Raw genomic sequence first — 27229 nt, forward strand, 5'->3', positions numbered from 1 at the left:
GTGATGCACCAGGCCAAATTTTTTGAAATCCAAAGCTAATTAAAAAACCAAAATAGACAACAACAAAAAAGTATGGCTAAAGCCGGTAAAAGCCACGGTCACAACGAACCCACGACACAGATGCAGCGCCACAACATGAAAACGTGGGTCATTTGTGATGATCGTACGACAGTCGCATGATATTTTGAGCATCGTGGCGCTGTCGTATGTCGTGAGACGAAATTGGACACCGCCTACACTGCGTCAAATACACTAGACCACTCGGGACAAAGTTCAGTCTAGATGGCCATTTATCTTGAGCACTGGACACAGTACAGGCCGTGTTGTCACGATATCACACATTTGTCAATATCCCTAATGCGCATCAAAATCAGGAACTCAAAAGTTGTGTGTAAACAAAAAATATCTGAAATAGTTATCCCACGAGGACGCGGTGTGTCAGTGTAAGATCATCCCGATTACTGGAGGACAGAGGGTGATTTAACACTGACTCACCAAGTCCGAATGGGATAACTATTTTAAATCCCAGCTGTTTTAGATAAGAAGAAAAACCATTTACAATTCAGAAAATCTAGATTAGAACGACACACAACCATTATAATATACTTTATACATTACTATATAATTACATTAGATGTATGTTTCATTACAATACGTTATTCTGATTGGTTAACTGCACTGCAGTTGGACGGCAAACGTTTTAATGGCTTCTAAGGTCAAGACATTGGTCACGTGATAAAAGGTCGGAGTTTACGATTTTTTGGTAAACGTGCATGCCTCGTGGTTTTTGGACTCGTATTGACTTATTTGTACACGTACATTAATAAAAACCAAAGTGGTCAATTCTAGATTGAATTAGCTTCCTTATTTTATATAATTATTATTAAAAAGTGTTGTTAAAATGTTATAAATTCACGAGTGAAGTGAAACTTTTTTTCTGAAAATTTGCGTAGGTCCACGGAAAATCCTTAATAATTCCTTAAATAGGTTTGGTAACGTGTTGAGGGATATAAAATATGAAGTAAAACCATTTTTTGGCTATCTAATTACTCTATCAGATCACAAAAACCCCGGATACGCAATTGTGTAAGCTTATTCGTGGCGAAGCGGAGATCAAAGGGAGATAACTCGGTACGCGCATCGTTGGATATTGCAAGTTCACAACAGTAAATTCGAGTAAAATTAATGATTGCAGATATATTTCGACGACTTCTTGAATAACTTTTCAATGTTCCATGTTCCTCTACTGTTGTAACATTCAAATAGTCATGGAAAGGTTGAATATGACATTTTGTTCAAGTACTTACAGGTTATTGAACACTTCCAAAGAAGAAAATTATACATTTAACTGACTTTTCTCTGAAACTTGGACTTATTGTATATTCTCAAACACCTTTTGGTAGATAGAAGGATACAAGAAGGGTTTATCAGTCATTTGTCAACAGAACCTGTGTTACAATAGAATTGAACTTTTCATTACATTAAAACAAAAATATGGAAAAAGGAAATATGGTCTTCACAATTGTGAACATTACCATTGAATGAAAATAAAATCAATTTGCAGTGGACAGAAGTACATGTACAATTTTTGTTTTATCATACCTGCTTTAAGATACAGTGGTGGATCCCAGGGGGTCTGGAGATTGGAACCTCCTCTTTTTATGGAATATTAATGCATTTGAATGGGATCATATAGTTGGAACCCTCCTTTTTATCCTTGGTTGAGAATACCACCACCCATGTTTAAAATTGTCTGGATTCACCCTGAGATAAGAAACTATATAAGATGTACAAGTTCTATAGCTTGCATTAATCAAGAGAAAAAAATCTGAACACCCAATGAACCAGAAAGGGATTTAAAACATAATACAAACACAAAGATAACTGAAAAAAAAGCTGTATTGCAATCTGAGATCATGCAGATCTCATAATTCCTATTATTTGTATTATTTTAAGTTTTGCTTTATTTTTTTCCCTTCTTACATTTGAATTCAAAAGTCCTGCAATTAACCAACTGTTGAGTCCTTTCAATTAAATTATTGATTGAATAATAAGCCAAGCTGAACAGTAAATAAAGTTTGAAAATGCTTTGTTAAAATAAAATAGTGGTATTATGTCATAAAATATACTGAATCAACTTCAAATTTAATCCAAATTCATATTTTCCTGCCCTAAAATGCATAGTCAATTGAACTACAAAAACAAAAACCTGAGACTACTACAATGTATAACATAGAGATTGGTCACTTCCCATGTTATAGTAGTCTCAGACAAAAACAAAACTGACTTAAATACAGTATGTTCAGAATTTTTTTTTAAAAAGGACAACAATGAGATATTTATTATTCTGATATCAGAAATAATCTCATAGTATCAAATCACAATTTCAGTTCTTAGAATTGAGATAATCAATTTAATCACATTATTTACTTTTATACTGATGTGTTATTCCTTAAGCAGTTGTATCACTCAATTAAACTTCTCATTCATGATGACAATAGGTCCCACAATAAAGTGCACAGGTAAATGAAATAAAAGGCGTGTTTTCATAATCCTATAGGTAAAAATGTAATTATAAGTATTAAATGCTTTTTTTGTAACTTTATAGGGTTGTAAAAGCGTTGACCGTGCGCACATTTTAAGTATGAAGCGCTCCCGCGCTTCATACAAAATGTACTTCGGTCAACGCTTTTACACCCCAATAAATTTACAAAAAAGAGCATTCAATTCTTAAATGGTATACCTTTTATGACCCCCGAACAATTACAAATACAAAGTTTTTTATTGTCAATTATGACGCCCGATGATTTCAGCAGTACAATTAAGTTCAATTTCATACAAATGATTACATATTGATTACATTGATTTATTAACAATTAAACAAAGTCAAGTACACTATGAGTAGATACCAAACAATGACAATTCGCCCCACTGGCCGATCGGCCCACCCTATATCGCCACTTTATATAAAAAAATCGCCACACTCTTGTTTACCGACTCGCCCAACAAAGTGTAAAATCAAATTGAACAATCAGTCTGACCACCTATCAAAATTACTTAAAAAAATCACTTATTAACGAAAAGGGTTTAAACCCCACTGAATAAAGGTCTGCCAACTCGCCCGACTTATAAAAATATCTTGCTTCCTTTAAGTATGTTAAATTACTGATATCCAGTCGTCATGGTGTAGTGGTATGTGTCGTGGCTTCATATGCTAAAGGTCTTGAGTTCGAATACCATCATATACACTGGATTTTTTCTACGTTAATTTTGATAGGTGGTCTTTTTCGTATACTTAATTATCAGTTTTAAAGTAGATTTGACATTCCCGCCAAAATGTTACAGAACAAAGGAAAGCATGCATAACAAAGAAACTCAGGCTGGGGTGATCTGGTAAGGGTGATCCGGCTCAGATCACCCCTATTAGAACAAAGGAGCTGGGATGTAAGTGTAGTGATATTTGACATTAAACCACATGTGAAAATGTGTCAGCTTCAATATGAGCCATCATATATATCCTAGTTTCCGATATGTACTGAGCTACAGGAAAAACAACGTTACCATTACCGCCTATGAGAAATCAATTAAGAATATTGACCCAAATGCATGAGATCGAATCCCGACGAGGTAATAACATTACATTTGCAAATTTTAAAAAACAGTGTTGTCCTGTTATTTAAAATAATTATGAATATGGTATGTATATATATATATATATATATATATACAACTATATATATATATATATATATATATATACAACTCGTCTAAACATCAACCCAACAATGTTAGATCTGTAAATTTGCTTTCGCAAATTTTTGGTTCTTCCCTCGCCGGGATTTGAACCCATGCTACTGTGATATCGTGACACCAAATCGCCTGCACTGACTCAGACGTACTTATATATATATATATATATATATATATATAAGAGGTAACACTTTGCGCATTACAAGTAAAAAAGTTGTTTTCTGTTCTATCCATTCGAAGAAATCAGATTCAAAATAACCATTTCTTGAACGGAGAGCTGTCTCATTGGCACTCACACCGCATCTTCCTATATCTATTTAAATATCTACAAGATATTGTATTGGTTTAACTTTGAACGACATTTTGAAAAAAAAAGTAATCAAATATGCAAGTATTTGCATATCCTTCGCTCTGTTCAATGTTTGACAGTAACATTGTAAAGTTAATTGTTTGTAATCGGTTTGCAATTTTCCTCCAGACAGGATGAGCTATAGAATACTAGTGAAAAGCTATCACTGATTTAATAAACAACATATTTACCGATGCAGTAACTCCACTTGACATTCGGCTTGCTTTCCGTTTATCTGACTTTCTTTCCATCTAAAATATAAAGAATAAAAAAACTCTATGTTATATACAATTAGAATCTTTACTTTAGATAAAGCACACACCATTAATGCAGAAACGAATAGTCTTTACAAGCCCTTTGAACGTAGTTAATCTCCACAAAACAGCATTAGGATATATTAAAACAAAATGTAAATAAAAAAACAAACAATTCAAAAACCTACTTGTTGACACTTTTTCTCACTGGTCTATATGTTGCAGGTTATTATTGTTAAGGTATAGCGATGAATTAAGTTATTTAAGGTATTCCCGTAAGGTGCGTCTTTTATAATTTCTTAAAGATGTCCGTTATTTTTTTTTATTCTTCTTCTTCTCCTTCCGAATACGGGAGTAGACTCCTAGGTAGGAGTGTAAAACTTCCCGGAACTTGTGTGCTATGTACATATGGACTTAATTTAAAAATAATATGACAAAGAAAAATAGTTAACAATAACATATATACATTATGTACAGTGGCTTTGTAGTTTAATCAGTTGTTGTCGGATCCTTCAAAGGTTAGAGTGGATATGCCACTTTTGAAGAATTCCAGGGTGTCAGACATATTGCTTCAGGTAGTGTGTTCCAGTCGGAAATAGTGCGGGGATAGAATGAAAATTTATAGAAATCTTTATTTGTTGGTATTTGCCTAAATTTATGTTTCCCCCTAGTGCGTCTATCAGATATTGTTAAATTGTCCTTAGGAACTTCAACTAACCCCCAATTTATTTTATACAGCATAGTTAATCTAGCTTTTTTCCTTCTTAATTCTGAATTTTCCCATTCCAGTGACTTAATTAAATTTGAAACTGCTCCAGGTGATCTGTCTTTATTATCATTGAAGACAAACCTGGCTGCCTTACGCCGTACCTGCTCAACCTGAGTAATGTGTTGTTTTTTGTACGGATCCCAGACAGGGGAAGAGTATTCGACGACTGGACGGACAAGTGATGTGTACGTAAGGTTTGTGCAGTTTTTCAAGTTCCTACGTAGAAAACCTAAGGTTTTATTTGCCTTACATGTAATATTGTTTATATGTGTTCCCCAATCAAGATCATGGCTTATAGTTACGCCTAAATATTTACTGTCTGTTACTGCTTCTAAAACATGATTGTGTAATATATAATCAAAAGCGGAAGGTGTAATTTTTTTTAGAAATATGAATTACATAACACTTCTCAGGATTAAAATTCATTTGCCAGTCCTCTTCCCATTTTACTAAACTAGATAAATCTTTTTGAAGTAATTGTGCATCAGAACTATTATTTACATTTCTATACAATAAACAGTCATCTGCAAAAAGTCTTGCATTGCAAGTTACATGTTCGGGTAGGTCATTATTAAAGAGTAAAAATAATGTTGGGCCTAAAATTGTTACGTGAGGCACACCAGAGTCAACAGCTAATTTTGAAGATTTAACACCATTTAATAGTACTTGCTGTTGCCTGTCAGCTAAAAAGTCATTTATCCATTTTAAATTTTGATTTCTAATACCATAAAATTCTAATTTCTGGGCTAATCTTTGATGGGGGACTTTATCGAAAGCTTTGGAAAAATCTAAAAGTATGACATCTATTTGGTTACCATATCCCAATGATTTTGCAAGATCTTGTATGCTGATGATAAGTTGGGTCTCACAAGATCTTTTACTTCTAAACCCATGTTGACTATCATTTAATATGTTATTAATTGTAAGATGTTTCCTTATGTTGCTTGTTAAAATGTGTTCTAGAATTTTGCAACATATTGCAGTTAATGAAACTGGTCTATAATTAATAGCGTTATGCTTGTCACCTTTTTTTAAATATTGGCACAACATTAGCCTGCTTCCAATCATTTGGGATTTTACCAGTATCAATAGATTTTTGGAAAAAGAATGTCAAACATGCAGACAATTCTTCTGCAAAATTATGTAAAAAATATGCTGGCAGATTATCAGGGCCAGTAGCTTTGTGTGGATTTAAGTGTTTAAGTAACTTTAATAAGCCATTATTAATAATAAATATGTCTGGCATAGTGGGGTGGGGACTTGTACCTTTATTTGGCATAGAGGATGTATCTTCGGTAGTAAAAGCCTTTTTAAATTGTTCATTTAGGATGTTAGCTTGTGTATTCGGTTCACTATATAATAAACCATCCTTTCCTCTTAATGGTGACACTCCAGATGTTTCTGTTTTTTTGCTTTTTATACATTGCCAGAAAGATTTAGGTTTTTCTTCTAACTGGGGGCTAATTATTTCTTGCATGTACGTGCTCTGTGCTCTTCTTATTTCTCTTTGAGCAGTAGCTTTTAACTTTTTATATTTATCTTTATGTTCTTGTTTACCAGTTTTTTTAGCTTTGTTGTAAGCTTTACGTTGTTTTTTTACATAAATGGTCTATATCCCTATTTGCCCAGGGGTTGGTGTACTTAGATTTAGTTATTTTGCTTGGTACATTATCATCTATTATTTTATTACTACCTTCTTTGAATTTATTCCATATTTGGTCAATATTTGAATTTTCATTAGCCTGAGATATAAGTTCAGATATAAAATGAGATGTTATGTCTTTTATCTTTTTAATATCAACCTTTTTCCATAAATAAATTTTATGTTGTGATTGTTTAGATCTTTGGGGCTTGCAGATTGCATCCACTAATACAATATCATGGTCAGATATACCTGGTATAGATTTAATTTTTTGTTACCAATGCAGGTTGGTTTGTGCAGAAAAGGTCAAGGATATTATCTTTCCTAGTTGGAAAATCAACCATTTGTTCAATGCCTAAGTTGTTCAGCATATCTATAAATGCTTCATTCAACTCCTTAGTATACATTGAGCCAGATATATTTTGCTCTGGCCATTTTATGTCTGGAAGATTAAAGTCACCACCAAGCCAGAAGGTGGAATTTTTAAATTTTAACTTAAGTTCATTAATTTCAATGATCATTTGTTTGAGATAGTCTATATCATTTTTATTTGGTGGTCTATATGCAGAAATAATAACTAAGGATTTGGTATCAGTTATATTAATTTGGGCAGCAATAAGTTCTACATTTTTGCTTTTATATACTTTTTGGCAAATAATACCTTTTTAAATGGCGATTAATACACCTCCACCTTCTTTTCCGACCCGGTCGTTTCGGAATACATCTTCAAATAGTGTGTTTGGAAAAATTTCAGAAGATAATACATCTTTGTTTAGCCAAGTTTCATTACCAATAATAATATCTGGTTTAGATGACGTTAATAAATTTTCAATTTGAGGAACTTTATTTTTACAACTTCTAAAATTTATCTGAAGAACTCTTAATGAGTTTTGTCTATTAATATTCTTATTTTTTAATTGCTTAGTCACTGGTGGTTTTGGTGATGATGTAGCAACTGGGTCTCCAAAATTTTCATGACTATCATTTATATTGAAGCTTAAGGAAAAAGCTGAACTATCTAAAAGTACTGAATATGAGTTAGGGTTCAAAATCGAATTACCTGATGAGAGGTATGATTGAAAATGGTTCTAGAGTGATTAGGAGTATCACATATCGGGCATATCCAAAGTGCTGATGAATTTCCAAACTTTTCATACATAGATGGACTTGTATTTACACATCCAATATGACACCATTTATCGCAATTATCACAAACAATAGCATCACTGTCCCAGGTACACTCATGCGAGCAAATAGAGCATGGATAACTGGAGTCATCAAGTTTGATGGGCCAGGGTTGGTTTCAACTTGGTTGCTTAAAAGAATTCTAATCAAAAGATGAATGTGGCGATCTGATTTGCCAAAACACATTTACTTTTAAAATTGGACACATGTAAGTGCCAGTAATAAATCTGGGTAGATACCTCAATTGTTGTGTCACATTGAAGGCTGATAGTGATACCCTCATATTGTTGGAATCTAGTATATTATTTTGTATATTAAACTCATTGACTGTGCTCAGAAAAATAAAAAAAATGTTGAGCAAATCACGACTAAGCTATGTTTAAACATTTTGACAGAGTCTAAGTGTCACAAAAATATAATCAGTGAAGAGAAAGATGGTGACTCTCATACACATTCATAACACATTTAATACGACAGTTAGTAGTTGATGACAAATTAGATCTTCGTTCCTTGGGCGACTCAAGGACACAGGATAAACACACTAGGTAGCCATATTATATAAGGTGTAAAAATTGATAGATAGGATATTTTTACCTATTTAATCACAGAGACTCTGTTTGCCGATCAAAACAAAAACAAACAAAAAAGTAAACCGGAAGTGGTTTCACAGGCACTTGTTTCTATCCATTGGAAGACCCACTATCAACGTATGTTTACGAGAAGGTACCCAACTACGTTTTTCACCTCTCCGCTTAAAACCCTTATTTCCCTGTCAATTCAGTCTCAATTTTTTTGTTCCATACACAATTTGATTCGTGAAAAGTTTATCTTTCAGTTGATATGCATTGTATTTACCCTTAGAGTACCCCTTACCCCCAGTCCACTAGATTTGTCAATGAATTTTCGTGTGATCGTTTTTAGTCCTCCTACAAAATACAACTACTTCCGTTTTAGATAATTTGCATAAAACAGTGAAGGATAAGTCTAAAGAGTTTCAAATGATTAATGTAAAATCTAGAGAGTGAATGACACTATGAACCGACCAATCACAAGCGGTTTAGAATTTTTCTGCTTTAAACCGGTTGTTGTTGTATTTTGTAGGAGGACTAAAATGATAACATGAAAATTTATTGACAAATCTTGTGGACTAGGGGTAAGGGGTACTCTAAGGGTAAATACAATGCATATCATCTGAAAGATAAACTTTTCACGAATCGAATGGTGTATGGAACAAAAAATTTGAGACTGAATTGACAGAAAAATAAGGGGTTTAAGCGGAGAGGTGAAAAAAGTAGTTGGTAAATATACGTTGATAGTGGGTCTTCCAATGGATAGAAACAAGTGCCTGTGGCTGCAATTTAGACGTCAATTTCCTCGCACATGCGCACACATAACTTGGGACAATGATTTCTTTACAATAGGTAAATATCAAATGACGGGTAGAACATTCGAAAATTATTTCCCTTTCCCATACCGGTACTCTTTTTATCAAAACTGAATAATGAAGCAAAGAATGCAAATAACACTGTTTATTCTGATTTAGAGTAGTTTCTCGCAATTTGATTGGATGGTATTGTCCTAATAAATTTCAGTACATTTTTTTGATTACGTAAATTGGAATTATCTCCCTTATACCATTGACCTAATAAAAAAAAATTGAGTTGCTTTATAGTCCTAATATTTTTATTTTTTCACAGTTTGAGATTAAATATCTAAGATATATTTGGTTGCTATTATCCTAGTAATATTAAATTTGAAAATAATGATGTGTAATATAACAAAATTAGGATAAATTCGTTACACAGTGTTCATTTTTCCTAATTCGGAATTTATCAAGTCAATAAAATTCAAATCGGGTATGGCTTCGCCTCACCCGATATGAATTTTATTGAGCCGATTAATTCTCGTATTAGGACAATTAAAGACTGTGTAACTAATAGTATTCTACTTTTATAAGTAATAATAATTAATTAAGTCTGATAATTTGATAAGACACACACACAAATATGTATCGTCTTTTAGTATTAATGGTTAGTTTCAATAACAAAATAGAAGTATATGCTCATAAGCAAAACTGAAATATCTAAGCATTCCCCTGTCCTGTTGTTTGACGTTTTTACTCCTATATTAAACCGTTATGCGCATGCATGTTAACACACTTTATGTGTTCCGGACCATATGTGTATCTGAAAAAATTATTGTAGCTATTTTGAGAACAACATTTTGTTGATTGTTGTATTTTGAGAGAAAAGCGCGGATTGGTAGGGCGGGTTATGCGTGCATTACAGGAACGCTTACCTATAGTCACATCTAGACTAGAAGAAACTAATGATGATCGGTTGAAATAAATTCAGAAATCATATTTAAAGCTAACAAGTTATTATTGTTTTTGTACAGACCAATGGAAGTATGTTCTTTTAAATTATACTAACGGTATTGAAGACTTGATCACCTTGATAGGCCACTGGTCTTAATACAAAAGGTTAAGATAGTCGGTAAGATAAATTTGTTACATTGTGTGCTATAGACCTAAAACATATATGGGGTCAGTAAATTCCATAAGCTCTCACTCAATATGGAATTTATGGACCGCGTATGTACCATATTAGTTCACTAGCACACTATGTGTAATACTATTAGCCCAAAATGATATAAAGCAAAGTTACCGATCCTAAAACTCTACTGGTGGTTCCGCTGGCTTCTGGTTTGTCGGACTCTCTATCCATCTACAATAAAATGCACACCACTAAAACCATAATCATATTCTGGGAATGTACATTTTCTTGAGTTTTACTAGATGTTGTTATCATAACTAGAGGCTCTAAAGAGTCCGTGTCGCTCAACTTGGTTTATATGCATATTCAACAAAAGACACCTTCGAACATTGTAGACAATAAGAGAATTCATAAACAAATTCTCTGTTTTGTTGATCTCGTATTGCTGATCGTTTAGTCAGTTTTGTTTCTCTATATCTTTTTTAGTTTTTGCTCAAAACACAAAACACGGTAAAAAAAATTACAATTTGAGTGCAATCACTCCTATTAAGAGTGACAGTCTACTTTCTATTTTGGCAAAATTTGACTTGTTGGTAGATCTTGACTTGCTGATCAATTTTGTAGTTTGAAGTTTCGATCAATCTATCATAATTTTTATTATTTACGGCAAAACGCAAAACAATGGTGAAAATCGTTTTGAAAGAGCAATTACTCCAATACCGAGTCGTCGGACGAATTCTGTTTTATTGTCGATCTTGTCTTGCTGATAATTGTATGCTTATTCAAGTTAAAATCTATCTTTTACAGTTTTTAAGGTAAAAGGCAACTACGAACAAAAAAAATGGTCATCAAGGGCATAACTCTAACAAGGAGTCGACTGACGATTTCGACCATTGAATTTATCTGTAATATATGTCTTGCTGAGCATTTTTGCTTTTTAAACTTTCTTTCTATCCTTCTATTCTAGCGTTCTAGATTACAGGAAAAATTGAAAAAAAATGGTTAAATTGTCATTTAACTTCTATGATAATAGTCTGACAGTTTTGTCGTCTATGGAGAATCTGTACAACTCAACTTTCTGAATATTTTTGCATGTGTTATATTTTTCCGATTAATAACGGCTTTCATAATAATAGACAAAAATTGCATTTAATCCTTATGTTTCATTTTTAGTCATGTAGGCCAACTTGGAAAGCAGGTAGTGTCATTGTTCACATCTTTAAGGGTAGATAAATAAAGGCAACAGTAGTATAACGCTGTTCGAAACTGGTTATAAACTAAAACTGATCAGCATGATGTTCAAATGATGATTGTGGCAAAGTTTGATAAAATGTCGTCATAGGTTCAGAGGACAAGAATTTTTAGATAGTAAACGGACGACGATGACGAACGACGACAACGGCAGACGACAGAAGCCAAGTGATGAGAAAGCTCACTTTGTCCTTTGATCCAGATGAGCTTAAAAGTTTAAATCTGTTTAACGGATAATAAAGAAGGAGTTATCATTGACAATTTGCAGTCATCAAATCGTTTTGTCCACATGATTTGGAATTGTGCTATATTTTCAAGAAAACGTCAACAATCTAGTAACAATTAAATCAAAATAATCTAATATTTAAACAATAAACGTAACGCGTCTAGAAATATGATTTTTTTTAATGAGGCTTCTACAACGCATTTCCCCCCGTTTCATGCCCAATACAAATGCATTTCATATTTCAAGACACTATACGTATATTGTTTTTATACTGAAATCGATTAAAAAAAAGTAACAAATATTGTTTAAAAAAAGTGTTTGAAATTCCCTCTTGGGGTACCATTTTGAGGTATTCCCCTTTAAGCGTATTCCAGGCGGTAAGACATTGACATTTTAAGGAATTAGAAAGGGAAAATGAACTTAACTAATAACATTTAATAAACATGGTATATAAATTAACAATTTGAAGACATAACAAGACTAAATATATTAAAGTTTAACAATTGTTGCTACACGTTGTCATGGTTGTGACGTGACATTATAGACCACTTTCGAGTTCATCCGTCTCCGGAAAAAAACTCGTCAATTATACGAGCCTTTATGACGTCATTTACCAGAAAGAGGGGGTCGCCTGTATTCCTGTACTATTAATGTTCAACAAGCGTCTTAGTGATCGTCATTGTGCAGGGTAAACTAGAAATAATGGTTGTTCTGTAGGTACTTAATGACAATTCCCTTATGACAGCAGTGCTAATTGTCAATTTTGAGAATTCAATTTGCGGAATAATTCGTACAATATAGAAATATAGTTTTCCAACCACTCGCTCAACATTGAAATTGAAGTGACGACGCCCCTAAACGCACAAATGACGTTCACTAAAACCAGAGTTTTAGACGGAAACGTATCGAACTCGAAAGTTGTCTATTGATTAAATACAGTAGTTCCGGTAAGTAGACGGGGCAAATAGGTTAGTTGATGTCATTGACGAATAAAGCTAACGTTTATACGTATAGCTTTATCTGTATAGTAAAATAGCTGATTGCAGTATCAAAATTGAGAGTTATCCGAGGGAATTCATCAGTTAACATCAGCCGTAATCAGCACAAATCTTCATTATCAGTGAAGCCATAATAGTTATTATAAACGCGTTGGTAAGAGCATGTAAACACTTCATTCGAAAGCAAACTGACCACACCATGACAAAAAAACGAAAAAGAAGAAAATGACAAACTAAAGTCTGCAAAATACAACACTCAAAACTGAAGACTGAGAAACATGAATCCAACCTACAACCGGGGGTAATCTCGGTTTTGAATTCTATTTTTTTGTATATCATTGTGTGTTTAAGAAACGGTCGAATTGCTGCAATGTAACTTTATACAAGTAAACGACGATCTAAATTAAATTGCTCTTAACAGTTTACAGTGTCCCTCAAGACAAAAGCAGCACAAAAACTTCAATACCGTTAACTATTAATTAGTAATCTTTCTCAAGATGTATAAAACATCTTAACGTCATATTATTATTGATTTATCATTTTATTTTCACTGAATTCACTTCACAGATTCGTCAATTGTAAAGAAGAAGAGATAAATATCACAAATGATGAAATATTTTTAAAGTAAGTAAAAGCCGTATCACCTCTGATAAAAAAAAAAAATCTTTTAAAACATGTTTATGTAAGTTGTACTATCCTTCTTCCCGTGTCATTTATAATGGGTACGAAACCTATTATTGAAATCATATAATATGATAACTTCAAACAAAATCTATGTCACAAAGAACAAATTGAAAGAGTAATTGGTCTATATTTTCTGACAACTTTTTTCATAACAGCAAATTTGTTGATTAAGTGGTAAATTAAGGTTTTAACGTATCGAAAACACGAAGTAATTGCGGGCACGATGTTTTAATTAATATGTATATTCGCATTATCGACTGAAGGAAATGCCTGTCTAAGTCAGGAATATGACAGTTTTTATCAATTCGTTTGGTGTATATAGATGAAAGAACATGTGGTATCAGTCCCAATGAGACAACTCTCCATCCAAGTCACAATATGTAAAAGTAAACCATGATAGGTCAAAGTGCGGTCTTTATTTAACACGGAGCAATGGCACACTCCGAACAGCAAGCAATAACGGTGTTTCAGTTTTTTGATTTTGATTTTGCTATTTGATTTTGGATTTTTCCCATTATGAATTTTCGTCGGAGTTCAGTTTATTGTGATTTTATTTTCTGATACATTGCACGGCTAAATTACAAATATTAATCAATTTTGTCTCATTCATTTGTTATGGACCCAATTTTGTTATTCCGCTATCATTTCTGAATTGATGCGTTTCAATTTATAGATCTTTTTTTTGTCAAATTGTATTCCCTTTAATGAAAGTCTGTTACACATTTTTGTTTTAAATATATTTCATTTTTCATGGTACTATAACTTGTGACACTGATTTATTTAAAATGAGTAAAAATTAGATGACGAGAAGAAACATTCGAAATTACTCTATTTCCATGGCGGTATTCTCTTTATCCAAACTAAATGTAACACACACACACACAGAAACGGACTAAGCATTAGACAAAATCCTATGAGAAAAACAAATTTAACATCAAAACCAAATACATGAATTAGGGATAGATAAGTACCGTGACACGTCTTATAGTAAATAAACGACACAACGGAAACACAACGTTAAAATGTAACACACACAGAAACGAACTGTAATATAACAATGGCCATATTCCTGACTTGGTACAGGACATTTTTAAATGAAAAAATGGTGGGTTGAACCTGGTTTTGTGGCATGCCATACCTCTCTCTTTTTTGGCCATGTGAAATATAACATTAAAATGACAACACAACATTACAGGACTACAATATAAATAAATAGGAGAACACAATTGACAAATAAACACACAAATAATAGCTAACAAAAGGCAACAAGTTTTAAAAAAAATATTTAATACGCTAGAAGTGCATTACGTTTGGTAATTAAAAGATTAGACGACGCAATGGCAAACCACAATCTACCATGTAGTAAAAATGTCCTTAGCTAGTTTGGTCAAAGACACATCGTATGGATCCACCAATTGGTGGTGGTGTTCATAAATTTACAGAGTGTCAATTTTAATCTGTCCTCCTCATAACTTTGTTGGAGCAGTTTCTGCGTAAGGAGCACACTCCTGTATATGAGGTTCGTATAGTGTGAACAAGCACGAGAATAACGTATCAATTGTGATATGTAAACACCATACGAAGGGGCAGAGGGTATGTTACTACTGAGAAATGGGAAATTGATAATTTGGAAGTTGAAATCGTCCCGTTTATCATAGATTTTCGTGTGAAGTCGTCCGTCTGCGTCAATATTAAGGAAAAGATCAAGGTATGAAGCAGTCCTTCTAGTATTAGTAGTATCCTTAATTTCAAGTTCACTGGGTTATATGAGATGTAAGTATTGGCTGCAAAACGAACGGAAATATTTTTAAGTCTACCTAAGCCCCATTGTATGACGTTTATACTCCTCAATTGAAACGTTACTCTCGCCACATGTTGACAATATATGGACTTGTTAAGCAAGGGTATAAAAAGGCTGCCCTTACAGAGGTATAACGGATCTTACGGTTGTCATCAATAATTGGTCAAAGATATGATTGTGTCCCTACTCATTAGCAACATGTTTTTGCAGATCTTTAGGTACCACAACGGTCATCTTATCTGTAATTTTGATGATCGTCACATTTTGACAGAGTGTCGATTGGTATGGCCGGTTATGAGTGCATGCTTACCCTACAGTCGAACCTAGTTTCGATCCTTTTTCAGTTCATGTGAGTCCTTTAGTTTGTGTGTTTTAACTTAATTTGTCTTCTTAATTGATTGATAACATTAAAATTACTGTCAGTTTAATTTCTTTATATTAGCCCAAGATAATTTGAATAAAATAATTACCGATTCTGCAACTGCACTGGTGGTTCCGCTGGCTTTTTGTTTGTCAGACTTTCTATCCATCTACAATCAAAGGCATAAAACTGTGTGACGTTATCACAATCAAAATGCAGGAATGCCATCTTTTGATGTTTTTTCTAGAAGTTATTATCATAACGTTGTGTTTAACGTCAATAAAAAAAGGAGTGATCACTAACACTTTGCAGCCAACAATTTGCTTTAGCCACATGTTTTGAAATTGTACTTTAATTTTCAATGTTACTTAATTACGTACTGTCCGTGTACGCCATTGGCGTGTAGGACAGTAACGAAATTAATTCCAAGGTAAAGTCCACAAACTGATAACAATAAAAAGCTAATCTACAAAAACAGCCAGATAATTCATAGATAATTCTTAGGTAAACATCAGCCTAAATCAGCTAAAAAAGGCCATAAGTAAGCCATTATAGTAAATATAAAGGGTTTGTTTGAGACATATATAATCACTGTTCAAAACAAACTGACCACATAATGACAAAACTACATATTCTAGTCTAGTCTGTCTGACTTAATATTCATCTACAATAAAAAGCATTGCACTGGTGTACCCAAAATCTTGTTTAAAATCAACAAATGTCATTTTTTAAAGATTTTCCACATACTGTTTATATAAAAAGAGTGTTAATATGATACATGTTTAGTAAAGAAAGAGTGTTCATTGACATTAGCTTTGCAGTCAATGAATCGTTTCGGTCACATGTTTTAGAATTGTTCTTTGATTTTAGGAAATTTGTTAAAAGCATACCAGTCTTTAGTTTTCTATGTTGTGTCTTCTATACTATTATTTCTCTGTTTGTCATTCTATTTTTAGCCACGGCGTTGTCAGTTTGTTTTCAATCTATAAGTTTGACTGTCCTTCTTGTTTATTTTATCCCTCTTTTATAACTGACTTGACGGTAAGGCATTGTGGGATGTATGAAAGAGTGCGCAAAACAAGCAAATTTGGTAATTTTCCATCTTTAAAGGGGCTTAAGTTTTAACCTTATGGCATTGGTCTCTGGTAGGGAGTTTTCTCCTTGATTAGCATGACCCATTTTTTAAATTTCATATCTTAATACAGGGAAAAACAGATTAACAATTGCAGGAATCCGCAGCACTTTTCTGAATTAACCTTCACCATGAACACTCAATGCCAAATATTTAAAAGCCAAGGATGAACAAAATTGAAACTGTTAATAAAATTTGTCGGAAGGATTTGCAACATAAGTTTCTAAATATTTAGAAAATTTATAACGGACAATTTTAGAAAGGTTTGTTATCAAGTATGTCAGTACCGAAGAACTGGCTATTAAACTGATGATACCCTCGGGAATTGATAGTTCACCAGCAGAGGTATCAACCAAGTGCTGTAAAAAATATTGAAAAACGTTATAAATGGCTTACGTCATATGAGCTTATATGGATTACCTTCATTAGGAATGCTAAATGCCAAATACATGAAAGCCAAGGATGTTTAAGAATCGAAACTGTTGAAGAGCTTAACGACCAAAAATTCCAAAAAAACATAGCCAAATCCCTCAAAAGTCAATTATGCCTGACGGAGTTGAAATCTTAGATTCCAATAATTTCTAAATCTATAAATATATATGTTGCATATGATATTACGCAAGACACTCGTTCTTTCTTTTTAAAACTCATCAGTGGTGATCGAAATGTGTAGGTTTTATTTAAAAGAAATGAACGCAAAATAGTTTAAACATGACATGAAGAAATTCTTACTATAGTGCCTAACAAGATTTTGAGAGGTAGACGAAATTGACCCTAAAACGATCGTTTTGACTTTTGATATCCAAAAATAGGCAGATCGGACATATTTTTAACTTTATTTACTTACTACTTAAGTTTGGGATTAATTGTAATTAACATATTCCAATGAGACTGAAAAATGTTTTTTTTTTGTTATGATAAATAATAATTTGACCTGCCGTAGCCGTGCGTAAAATGTATTTCGGCATTTCTCTTAAGAAAATGACTTTTTTAATGGAACAAAACGTCTTATTTGTAAACTTTCTCTTTTATTTCCACAATAGGCTTTTAAAAAATTTTGTATTCGGAAGATTTTGTGAAAATAGGAGAAGTGGCAATTCTTACCTTTCATACCTTAACTTTCATTGATAAAACATAAAATTGACTCGTCCAGTGTCCAGTTTGAAGATCATTTAAGTAACCGTACACATGCATGCACGTTCTTATTATCAATAGTAATGTATGAAAAGCATAAACAAGTCTGAAGGTAAACTAATAACAAGTTAATCCAATCAAATTGCCTACGAATAAATAATAATGACCAGTCCACATCATGAAAAATAATAGGGGTAAACTAGGTAGGGAGAAAATGTCAGATATTTTAAGTTCATTGTTTTGCAATAACGAATACAAATTTGTAAACCAAAGTATTTGTTATAATTCCATAAACATGTCGTTTTGTATTGGTATAGTTTTTTTATCTTTTATTTGCGTATTAAGGCTGTAGAAAGTTTGGGCTTCAAGAGTCAACATAATTATTGACTTTATACAAAATATTCGCCTTTTTAAAACATTGAATGTTTCACAAATAATACGCGACAACAGAGTAAAATCATTTTTTAAAACACTGCAAATAAAATCATACAGATTGATGCAGTGGTATTGTCATCAATTACGTTGGAGTGAACAGTGGTACAGCAAACGTTGAATTCCCTATCACAATGTTATCACACACTATAATGGACTCGGAAACGAAACATTTACCAGCAGTCGTATCGTCTCGGTGATTGTAAAACTCATTTAAGATGCAAGGTTTATAAATTTGTACTTGCGTTACGTTTACATTAAGACTTTTAAGTAACATGATAGCAAGGTATGTTAAAAATTATATTCTTTATTTTTAATCAAAACCGTCTTTTCTTTTCATTCATATGAACCGATTGATATGAAATTTTAACGTTATCGAAAATATTCAACCAGTGCAAGCAAATATACTAAACTAAGTATTGTATGCACGTTCTTTTTTTATATTTATTACAAATCTCAAACGTATTATGAAAAATAATATTTCATTCAGTGATGTTGATTGCAAACTTATTATCTTACTAATTTGTTTCCGAAGTTTATTGTATCGTGACATTTATAAACTAGAGGCTCTAAAAAGCCTGTGTCGTTCACACTGGTCTATGTGCATATCAAACTAATGACACTCTCCAACACTGTAGATTAGAAGTGGCTTCATGTTCAAAATCTCTCTTTTGTTTGTCAAAAGAGAGTTAAAAAAAATCCTCATTTAAGGACAATTACTCCTATGAAGAGTGACAGTCTACTACATAGATCGGCATTTTTTGTAGATCTTGCCTCGCTGATCATTTTTGTGATTAAAGTGTTTATGTATCTATAATAAAGCAAATCATGTGAAGCAAAACAAAAACGAAATGTAACTCTCTAAATATCATAGTTTTCATGATAATAGGCAACACAAGACCCATTGAAGGCCTTCGGTTGTTTTCTGTTCTTCATTTTACTTCTCAATTATATACTGAGTGCCAATGAAAACGCAACACTTTTGTTTTTCAAAAAAATCTTATAATTTTTATTTTATTTATATTAGAACTTTGTAACTACAATCCCCTTCCCTTTCATGAATTTGACCTACCGAATTAGACTATTTACCGGATTTGTAATCACATAAGCAACACGACGGGTGCCGCATGTGGAGCAGGATCTGCTTACCCTTCCGGAGCACCTGAGATCACCCCTAGTTTTTGGTGGGGTTCGTGTTGTTTATTCTTTAGTTTTCTATGTTGTGTCATGTGTACCATTGTTTTTCTGTTTGTCTTTTTCATTTTTAGCCAAGGCGTTGTCAGTTTGTTTTTGATTTATGAGTTTGACTGTCCCTTTGGTATCTTTCGTCCCTCTTTTGTATAGTTGGTTGAAAATGACTTTTTAGACAATTGTCGACAACTTTACGGTTGAGTGATTTTTGGAACAAATGCGAAGTAAGGGTTATTTTGAGCGGACATAAACCGAGTTCAACGCTTTTCAACATACTCACCAGTTTCACGATTTTGTCATTTAAAGCTTGGCTAATGTCAAGAATTTTCCCGCCCTTATTTTTAAGAAACTGCAATAAAAATCTGAGTAAATGCCAGGACTTTCTGACAACCAGCGACATGCAGTTTTGCGCATGATCCAATGAAGCCTTTCACAACATACAATTACGAGAAGACTGAAGTTGTAGCCTCTACAATAACCCAAATCATCCACAAATTCTACCAAAATGGATCGTTTAATGATAAGCCACATCCCGGGGTACAAAAAGCAAGAAAAGCTCAGCAAGACCGATACATTTGGTCTTTAACATATCCGATATCGACTCTGATGGCTGTCCAAAGGTCACGAGAGTTCAATGGTGGTCACAGTAGAACCTTATGAGCAATTTCATTAAAGCAACATTTGCGCAGAAATTGGTAAAGAGCACCACAGTCTTTCCTTAGTGACATCTGTGAGTTTATGATTCGACATTAGATGTTTCGTTTACCTATTCCGCCCGAAAGATGACAATGAAACATTTTTGTTTGATATCGATCTATTGTTAAAATTGTTAATTTTCAAGAACAATTAATTTTGAAATATTATCGTTTCTAATATAAATTTTATTTTTGAAAAACCAAGTGTTGCGTTTTCATTGGCACTCAGTATATAAGAAATGAAGGGAAAAAAAATGATAAAGTTGGGCAATTATGGACAATAACTTCTGTAAGAGTTTGTTTAACAGTTTTGATGTATGTGGACAATTGGTAAAAGACATTATTCTGAATATTTTTGCTTTTCAGATTTTATCTCTATTTATTACGGTTAATAAAATAATAGATAATAGACAAAACTTGCATTTAACCCTCTAAACGATTTACACCACTGGGTCGATGCCACTGCTTGTGGACGTTTCGTCCCCGAGGGTATCACCAGCCCAGTAGTCAACACTTCGGTGTTGACATGAATATCAATAATGTGGTCATATTTTTTATAAATTTCCTGTTAATAAAAGTTTAAATTTTTCGAAAAACTAAGGATTTTCTTATTCCAGGCATAGATATCCTTAGCCGTATTTGGCACAACTTTTTGGAATTTTGGATCCTCAATGCTTTTCAACTTTGTAATTGTTTGGCTTTATAAATATTTTGATATGAGCGTCACTGATGAGTCTTATGTAGACGAAACGCGCGTCGGGCGTACTAAATTATAATCCTGTTACCTTTGATAACTATTTAGCCATGTCGGCCATGTAAGTTTGTAATCGAGATAATCGGACACATCGTTTTTAAAAATAATTACCTGTTTGATAATTGTGGCCAAGTCGTTTTAAATCTCATTAGTTTTAAAGGAGAGTATAAAAGATAGCAACAATTTGCAAAAAATGATAAAGATTGACTATAAAGAGCAATAACTCCTTAAGTGGTCAAATGACATTTTTAGTCATGTTGACCTATTGAAGATCTTTCTTTGCTGAACACAATGACTGTTTTCAGTTCATCGCTTACTATCTATCATAATATTCAAGATAATAACCAAAAACTGCAAATATCCATAGAATAGCCAAAGATGGGTTTCAACCATACGGGTTGTCGGATTTGTCTGAGAATTTCAGGGCAAATAGATTTTGATCTGATGAATGGTTTATCCCCGTTTATATCCACTTCCCCATTGTCAGATTTGCTCTAAATGCTTTAGTTTCAGTGATATAAGACAAAATCTGTATTTTACTCCCATGTTCAATTTTTAGCCTTATCGGCAATTTTGGTTGGTAAGATTGGTCATCGGACACATTTTTTAAACTAGATACCATAAATAATGATTAAGGACAAGTTTGGTTAAATTTGTCTCTGTAGTTTCAGAGGAGAATATTTTTGTAAAAGATTACAAAAAAATTTACTATAAAAGACAAGAACTCCTTAAGGTTTTATTGGTTATTTTGGTCATGTTGTCTTATTTGTAGATCTTACTTTATTGTACACTTTTGCTGTTTACAATTTATCTCCATCTATAAAATATTAGGTAGCACTCCACAGTTAGATGTGTAGTTTCGCATTTTGGCCCCTGTGGATTTTTCAAATATGAGTGCAATTAAATTCATTTTTGGATAGCTGAGTATTAAAATAGCCTTTGTATTGGGTTTATATGAACATCAAGGTTATGTAATATATGTAATATAGGCTGTTTTCTGAATGTTTTTTCCAACTTTTTATCGCACGAACTTTGTGATTGAATTTTACGAAAAAATGAGGCGAAAGACACCCATTTTTTATTTGATCATTAGGAAGATTTATGAAAACAGTTTCTAAAAAGGTCTCACTCAAAGGCATTGAAATTCTAGTTTGATCCAAATTTTAGGGGGAAATGTGACATGTTCACCCCCTTTTTGCAATATTTTATGGTAAATAAATTCAGAATGTTGCCATGGATACACACAAAAGGAAATAATTTTCACCCTTTTAACTTTTGAAAATCAAATCTATGGAAGATACTGATTATATACATATGCACATGTACAACACAAACAGTTAGGTTAATGTATTAGAAATCCAGGAATAGGAGATGATAAAACATTTTGTGGCTCATTTTTAATTTTATTTTCTAACTGTGGATTGCTACCTTAAACGAAATAATCCAAAACTGCAAAATTTTCTTAAAACTACCAATTGAGGGTCAGCAACCCAACAACAGGTTGTCTGATTTGTCTAAAAAAATCAATGCAGATGAGGATTGAACCCCTTGTCAGATTTTTCTCTAAATGCTTTGGTTTCAGGGATATAATCCAAACTGCATTTTATCCTTATCTTCTTGTTTTAGCCATGGCTGCTATCTTTGTTGGTAGGGCGGGTCATTGAACACATGTTTAAACAAGTTTACCCAAATAATGATTGTAGCCGAGTTTGGTTAAATTTGGCCGAAATGTTTTAAGTGACCGCATCACGTAATGAAGAATTCACATCAAGTCACGAAGTAACCACATCACGCAAAGTTGAAGTTTTCACATCATGTAATGAACTTTAATAGCAGGTAATATTAGTTACATGGTGTTCTAGTGACCTTATACGGTATATATGGGGTCAGTTAATTTCATTTGGTGTAAGAGCGAAGCTCGAATCCCCATATATACCGTATTACGTCACTAGCACACTATGTAACGAATTTATCTTACCGACTATCTTAACGTGTGAAATTTAGACTTGTGACCTATCAAAATGAGCAAGTTTTCCATACTGTTGGCATTAAGAAACTACTTGCATTGATTCTACAAAAACAGATGCCAACAATAACAACTTGTTAGGTTTAAATGTGTTTTATGAATTTATTTCATTCTTAATCATCAGTTTCTTCGTCTGTTGAAACCTTAAAAAAATTCTCAGTACCGTTTTGTTTTTATAAAGGAATGTAACACCACTACTAACCGAGTATGAAATAAGCCCCACCTCCCTTCTAACCTAATATGGAATATAAAGGGACGTAACACCATTACTAACTGTGTATGAAATAAGCCCCGCCTCCCTATTATCCTAATATGAAATATACACGGTCTCCACGCGGATGCATTTAACCAATCATATTCTTAGAAATGTATAAGAGGTAAGATAAAGAAGTATCCACATCACTTAATAAGAATATCACATCATGTAATGAAGTATTCATATCATGTAATAGTCTTTTGACATGATATAACTAACACTTGCATCATGTCATACTAGTTTCTTCTTTTGAGACAGAAATGACGTTCCATACTACAAGGTTTCAGTAAATCTAGATACAAGAGAGTGCAAATAACTCATCGATGATCTCATGGAAATGCTAAGAAGGACAAAATACCAGATTTTTTTCTCCTTTTTGATTTTTAAAAGGTGTTTGACATATTTCAATGGTCTTACATGGAAAATAAAATTCGTTTCTTTTATGTTGTATTATTACTAATAGCTGGTCGGATGTTCCTTAAAAGAATGACAAAACGAAAGTCCTTCAAACATTATGAAGTGAAACTGTATTCTGTATCTCCATCTTATTGGAATGACGAGTTTGTGACTCAACAAAACGCCCAAATTATCTTTTTTAATTCTTCTAAATCACAATGTAATAAAACTTAATATATTTATTGACCAACATAAGTATTCATTTTGTATTTCATAAAATAGTAAATGAATCAAACAAAATAAATCTCAGATTGGTCCCTATATCTATCATACATCATACAAAAATATATGGTTATTTTCATAGTTCGTTCCAATTTCATATGTTGTACTGTTATACCACTGTCCCAGGTTAGGGGAGAGTTGGAATCCCACTAGCATGTTTAACCCCGCCACATTAGGTATGTATGTGCCTTTCCCATGTTAGTTTCCTGTGATTCAGTGGTTGTCGTTTGTTTATGTGTTACATATTTGTTTTTCGTTTATTTTTTGTACATAAATGAGGTCGTTAATTTTCTCGTTTGAATTGTTTTACATTGTCATTTCGGTGCCTTTTATAACTGACTATGCGATATGCTTTGCTCATTGATGAAGGTCGTACGGTGACCTATAGTTGTTAATATCTGTGTCATTCTAGTCTCTTGTTGAGAGTTGTCTCATTGGCAATCATACCACATCTTCTTTTTTATATTCTATATAAAAAAACTTTAGACATTGACTTTGAATGATTTATATCGTTTTTTGTTGACAAAGAACAAAACTTACATGATTTGATGTCGAAGGAACCTGTGCGTTATTCACTCCTGACACTATAGAACGAGGCATGACATCACTCATCTCCTGAAATGTCTGAAAAGCAAAACAAAAACGAAATGTAACTCTCTAAATATCATAGTTTTCATGATAATAGGCAACACAAGACCCATTGGTGGCCTTCGGTTGTTTTCTGTTCTTTGGTCGGATTTTGTCTGTTTGACATATTCTCCATTTTACTTCTCAATTTTATAAGAAATGAAGAAAAAAAATGATAAAGTTGGTCAATTATGGACAATAACGTTTGTAAGAGTTTGTTTAACAGTTTTGATGTAGGTGGACAATTGGTAAAAGACATTATTCTGAATATTGTTGCTTTTCAGATTTTATCTCTATTTATTACGGTTAATAAAATAATAGATAATAGACAAAACTAGCATTTCACCCTCTAAACGATTTTTAGCCATGTCGGCCATATTAGTCTGTAAATGGATAATCGGACACATCGTTTTTAAAAATAATTACCTGTTTGATAATTGTGGCCAAGTCGTTTTAATTCTCATTAGTTTAGAGAAGAGTATAAAAGATAGCAACAATTTGCAAAAAATGATAAAGATTGACTATAAAGAGCAATAACTCCTTAAGGGGTCAAATGACATTTTTAGTCATTTGACCTATTTGAAGATCTTTCTTTGCTGAACACAATGACTGTTTTCAGTTCGTCGCTTACTATCTATCATAATATTCAAGATAATAACCAAAAACTGCAAATATCCATAGAATAGCCAAAGATGGGTTTCAACCATACGGGTTGTCGGATTTGTCTGAGAATTTCAGGGAAATAGATTTTGATCTGATGAATGGTTTATCCCCGTTTATATCCACTTCCCCATTGTCAGATTTGCTCTAAATGCTTTAGTTTCAGTGATATAAGACAAAATCTGTATTTTATTCCCATGTTCAATTTTTAGCCTTGTCGGCAATTTTGGTTGGTGAGATTGGTCATCGGACACATTTTTTAAACTAGATACCATAAATAATGATTAAGGACAAGTTTGATTAAATTTGTCTCTGTAGTTTCAGAGGAGAATATTTTTGTAAAAGATTACAAAAGAAATGACTATAAAAGACAAGAACTCCTTAAGGGGTTATTGGTTATTTTGGCCATGTTGTCTTATTTGTAGATCTTACTTTATTGTACACTATTGCTGTTTACAATTTATCTCCATCTATAAAATATTAAACGAAATAATCCAAAACTGCAAAATTTTCTTAAAACTACTAATTGAGGGTCAGCAACCCAACAACAGGTTGTCTGATTTGTCTAAAAAAAATTCAGCCAGATCAGGATTGAACCCCTTGTCAGATTTTTCTCTAGATGCTTTGGTTTCAGGGATGTAATCCAAACTGCATTTTATCCTTATCTTCTTGTTTTAGCCATGGCTGCTATCTTTGTTGGTAGGGCGGGTCATTGAACACATGTTTAAACAAGTTTACCCAAATAATGATTGTAGCCGAGTTTGGTTAAATTTGGCCGAGTTGTTTTAAGTGACCGCATCACGTAATGAAGAATTCACATCAAATTACGAAGTAACCACTTCACGTAAAAGTGAAGTTTTCACATCATGTTATGAACTTTAATAGCAGGTAATATTAGTTACATGGTGTGCTAGTGACCTACTACAGTATATATGGGGTAGGTAGATTCCATTCGGAGTGAGAGCGAAGCTCAAATTCCCATATACATCGTATTACGTCACTAGCGACATATGTAACGAAATTATCTTACCGACTATCTTAACGTGTGAAATTTAGACTTGTGACCTATCAAAATGAGCAAGTTTTCCATACTGTTAGCATTAAGAAACTACTTCCATTGACCCTACAAAAACAGATGCCAACAGTAACAACTTGTTAGGTTTAAATGTGTTTTATGAATTTATTTCATACTTAATCATCAATTTCTTCGTCTGTTGAAACCTTTAAAAACAATTCTCAGTACCGTTTTGTTTTATAAAGGGATGTAACACCACTACTAACCGAGTATGAAATAAGCCCCGCATCCCTTCTAACCTAATATGAAATATACACGGTCTCTACGCGGACGCTTTTAACCAATCATATTCTTAGAAATGTATAGGAGGTAAGAAAAAAAAGTATCCAAATCACGTAATAAGAATATCACATCATGTAATGAAGTATTCATATCATGTAATAGTGTTTTGACATGATGTAACTAACACTTGCGTCAAGTCATAGTAGTTTCTTCTTTTGAGACAGAAATGACGTTCCATACTACAAGGTTTCATTAAAAAATAGATACAAGAGAATGCAAATAACTCATCGATGATCTCATGGAAATGCTAAGAAGGACAAAATACCAGAATTTTTTCTCCTTTTTGATTTTTAAAAGGTGTTTGACATATTTCAATGGTCTTACATGAAAAATAAAATTCGTTTCTTTTATGCTGTATTATTACCAATAGCTGGCCGGATGCTCCTTAAAAAAATGACAAAACTAAAGTCCTTCAAAACATTATGAAGTGAAACTATATTCTATATCTCCCTATTATTAGAATGACGAGTTTGTGACTCAACAAAACGCCCAAATTATCTTTTTTAGTTCTTCTTAATCACA

The 27229-nt window shown here is 32.9% G+C and overlaps 1 protein-coding gene across 1 annotated transcript in view; it reads right to left on the reverse strand.

Annotated features, from left to right (window-relative positions):
• Window positions 1–27229, reverse strand: part of LOC139516107 (dual serine/threonine and tyrosine protein kinase-like) — a 162217-nt gene that overhangs the window by 59919 nt on the left and 75069 nt on the right. The window contains exons 8-11 of the mRNA XM_071305960.1: window positions 24604–24687; window positions 15875–15934; window positions 10616–10675; window positions 4291–4350 (exon numbers count right to left, since the gene is read on the reverse strand). Coding sequence (XP_071162061.1) covers window positions 4291–4350; window positions 10616–10675; window positions 15875–15934; window positions 24604–24687 — 264 coding nt within the window. The remainder of the gene's footprint in view (window positions 1–4290; window positions 4351–10615; window positions 10676–15874; window positions 15935–24603; window positions 24688–27229) is intronic.

Source organism: Mytilus edulis, chromosome 3 (assembly GCF_963676685.1).
Source record: "Mytilus edulis chromosome 3, xbMytEdul2.2, whole genome shotgun sequence".
Classification (NCBI taxonomy): domain Eukaryota; kingdom Metazoa; phylum Mollusca; class Bivalvia; order Mytilida; family Mytilidae; genus Mytilus; species Mytilus edulis.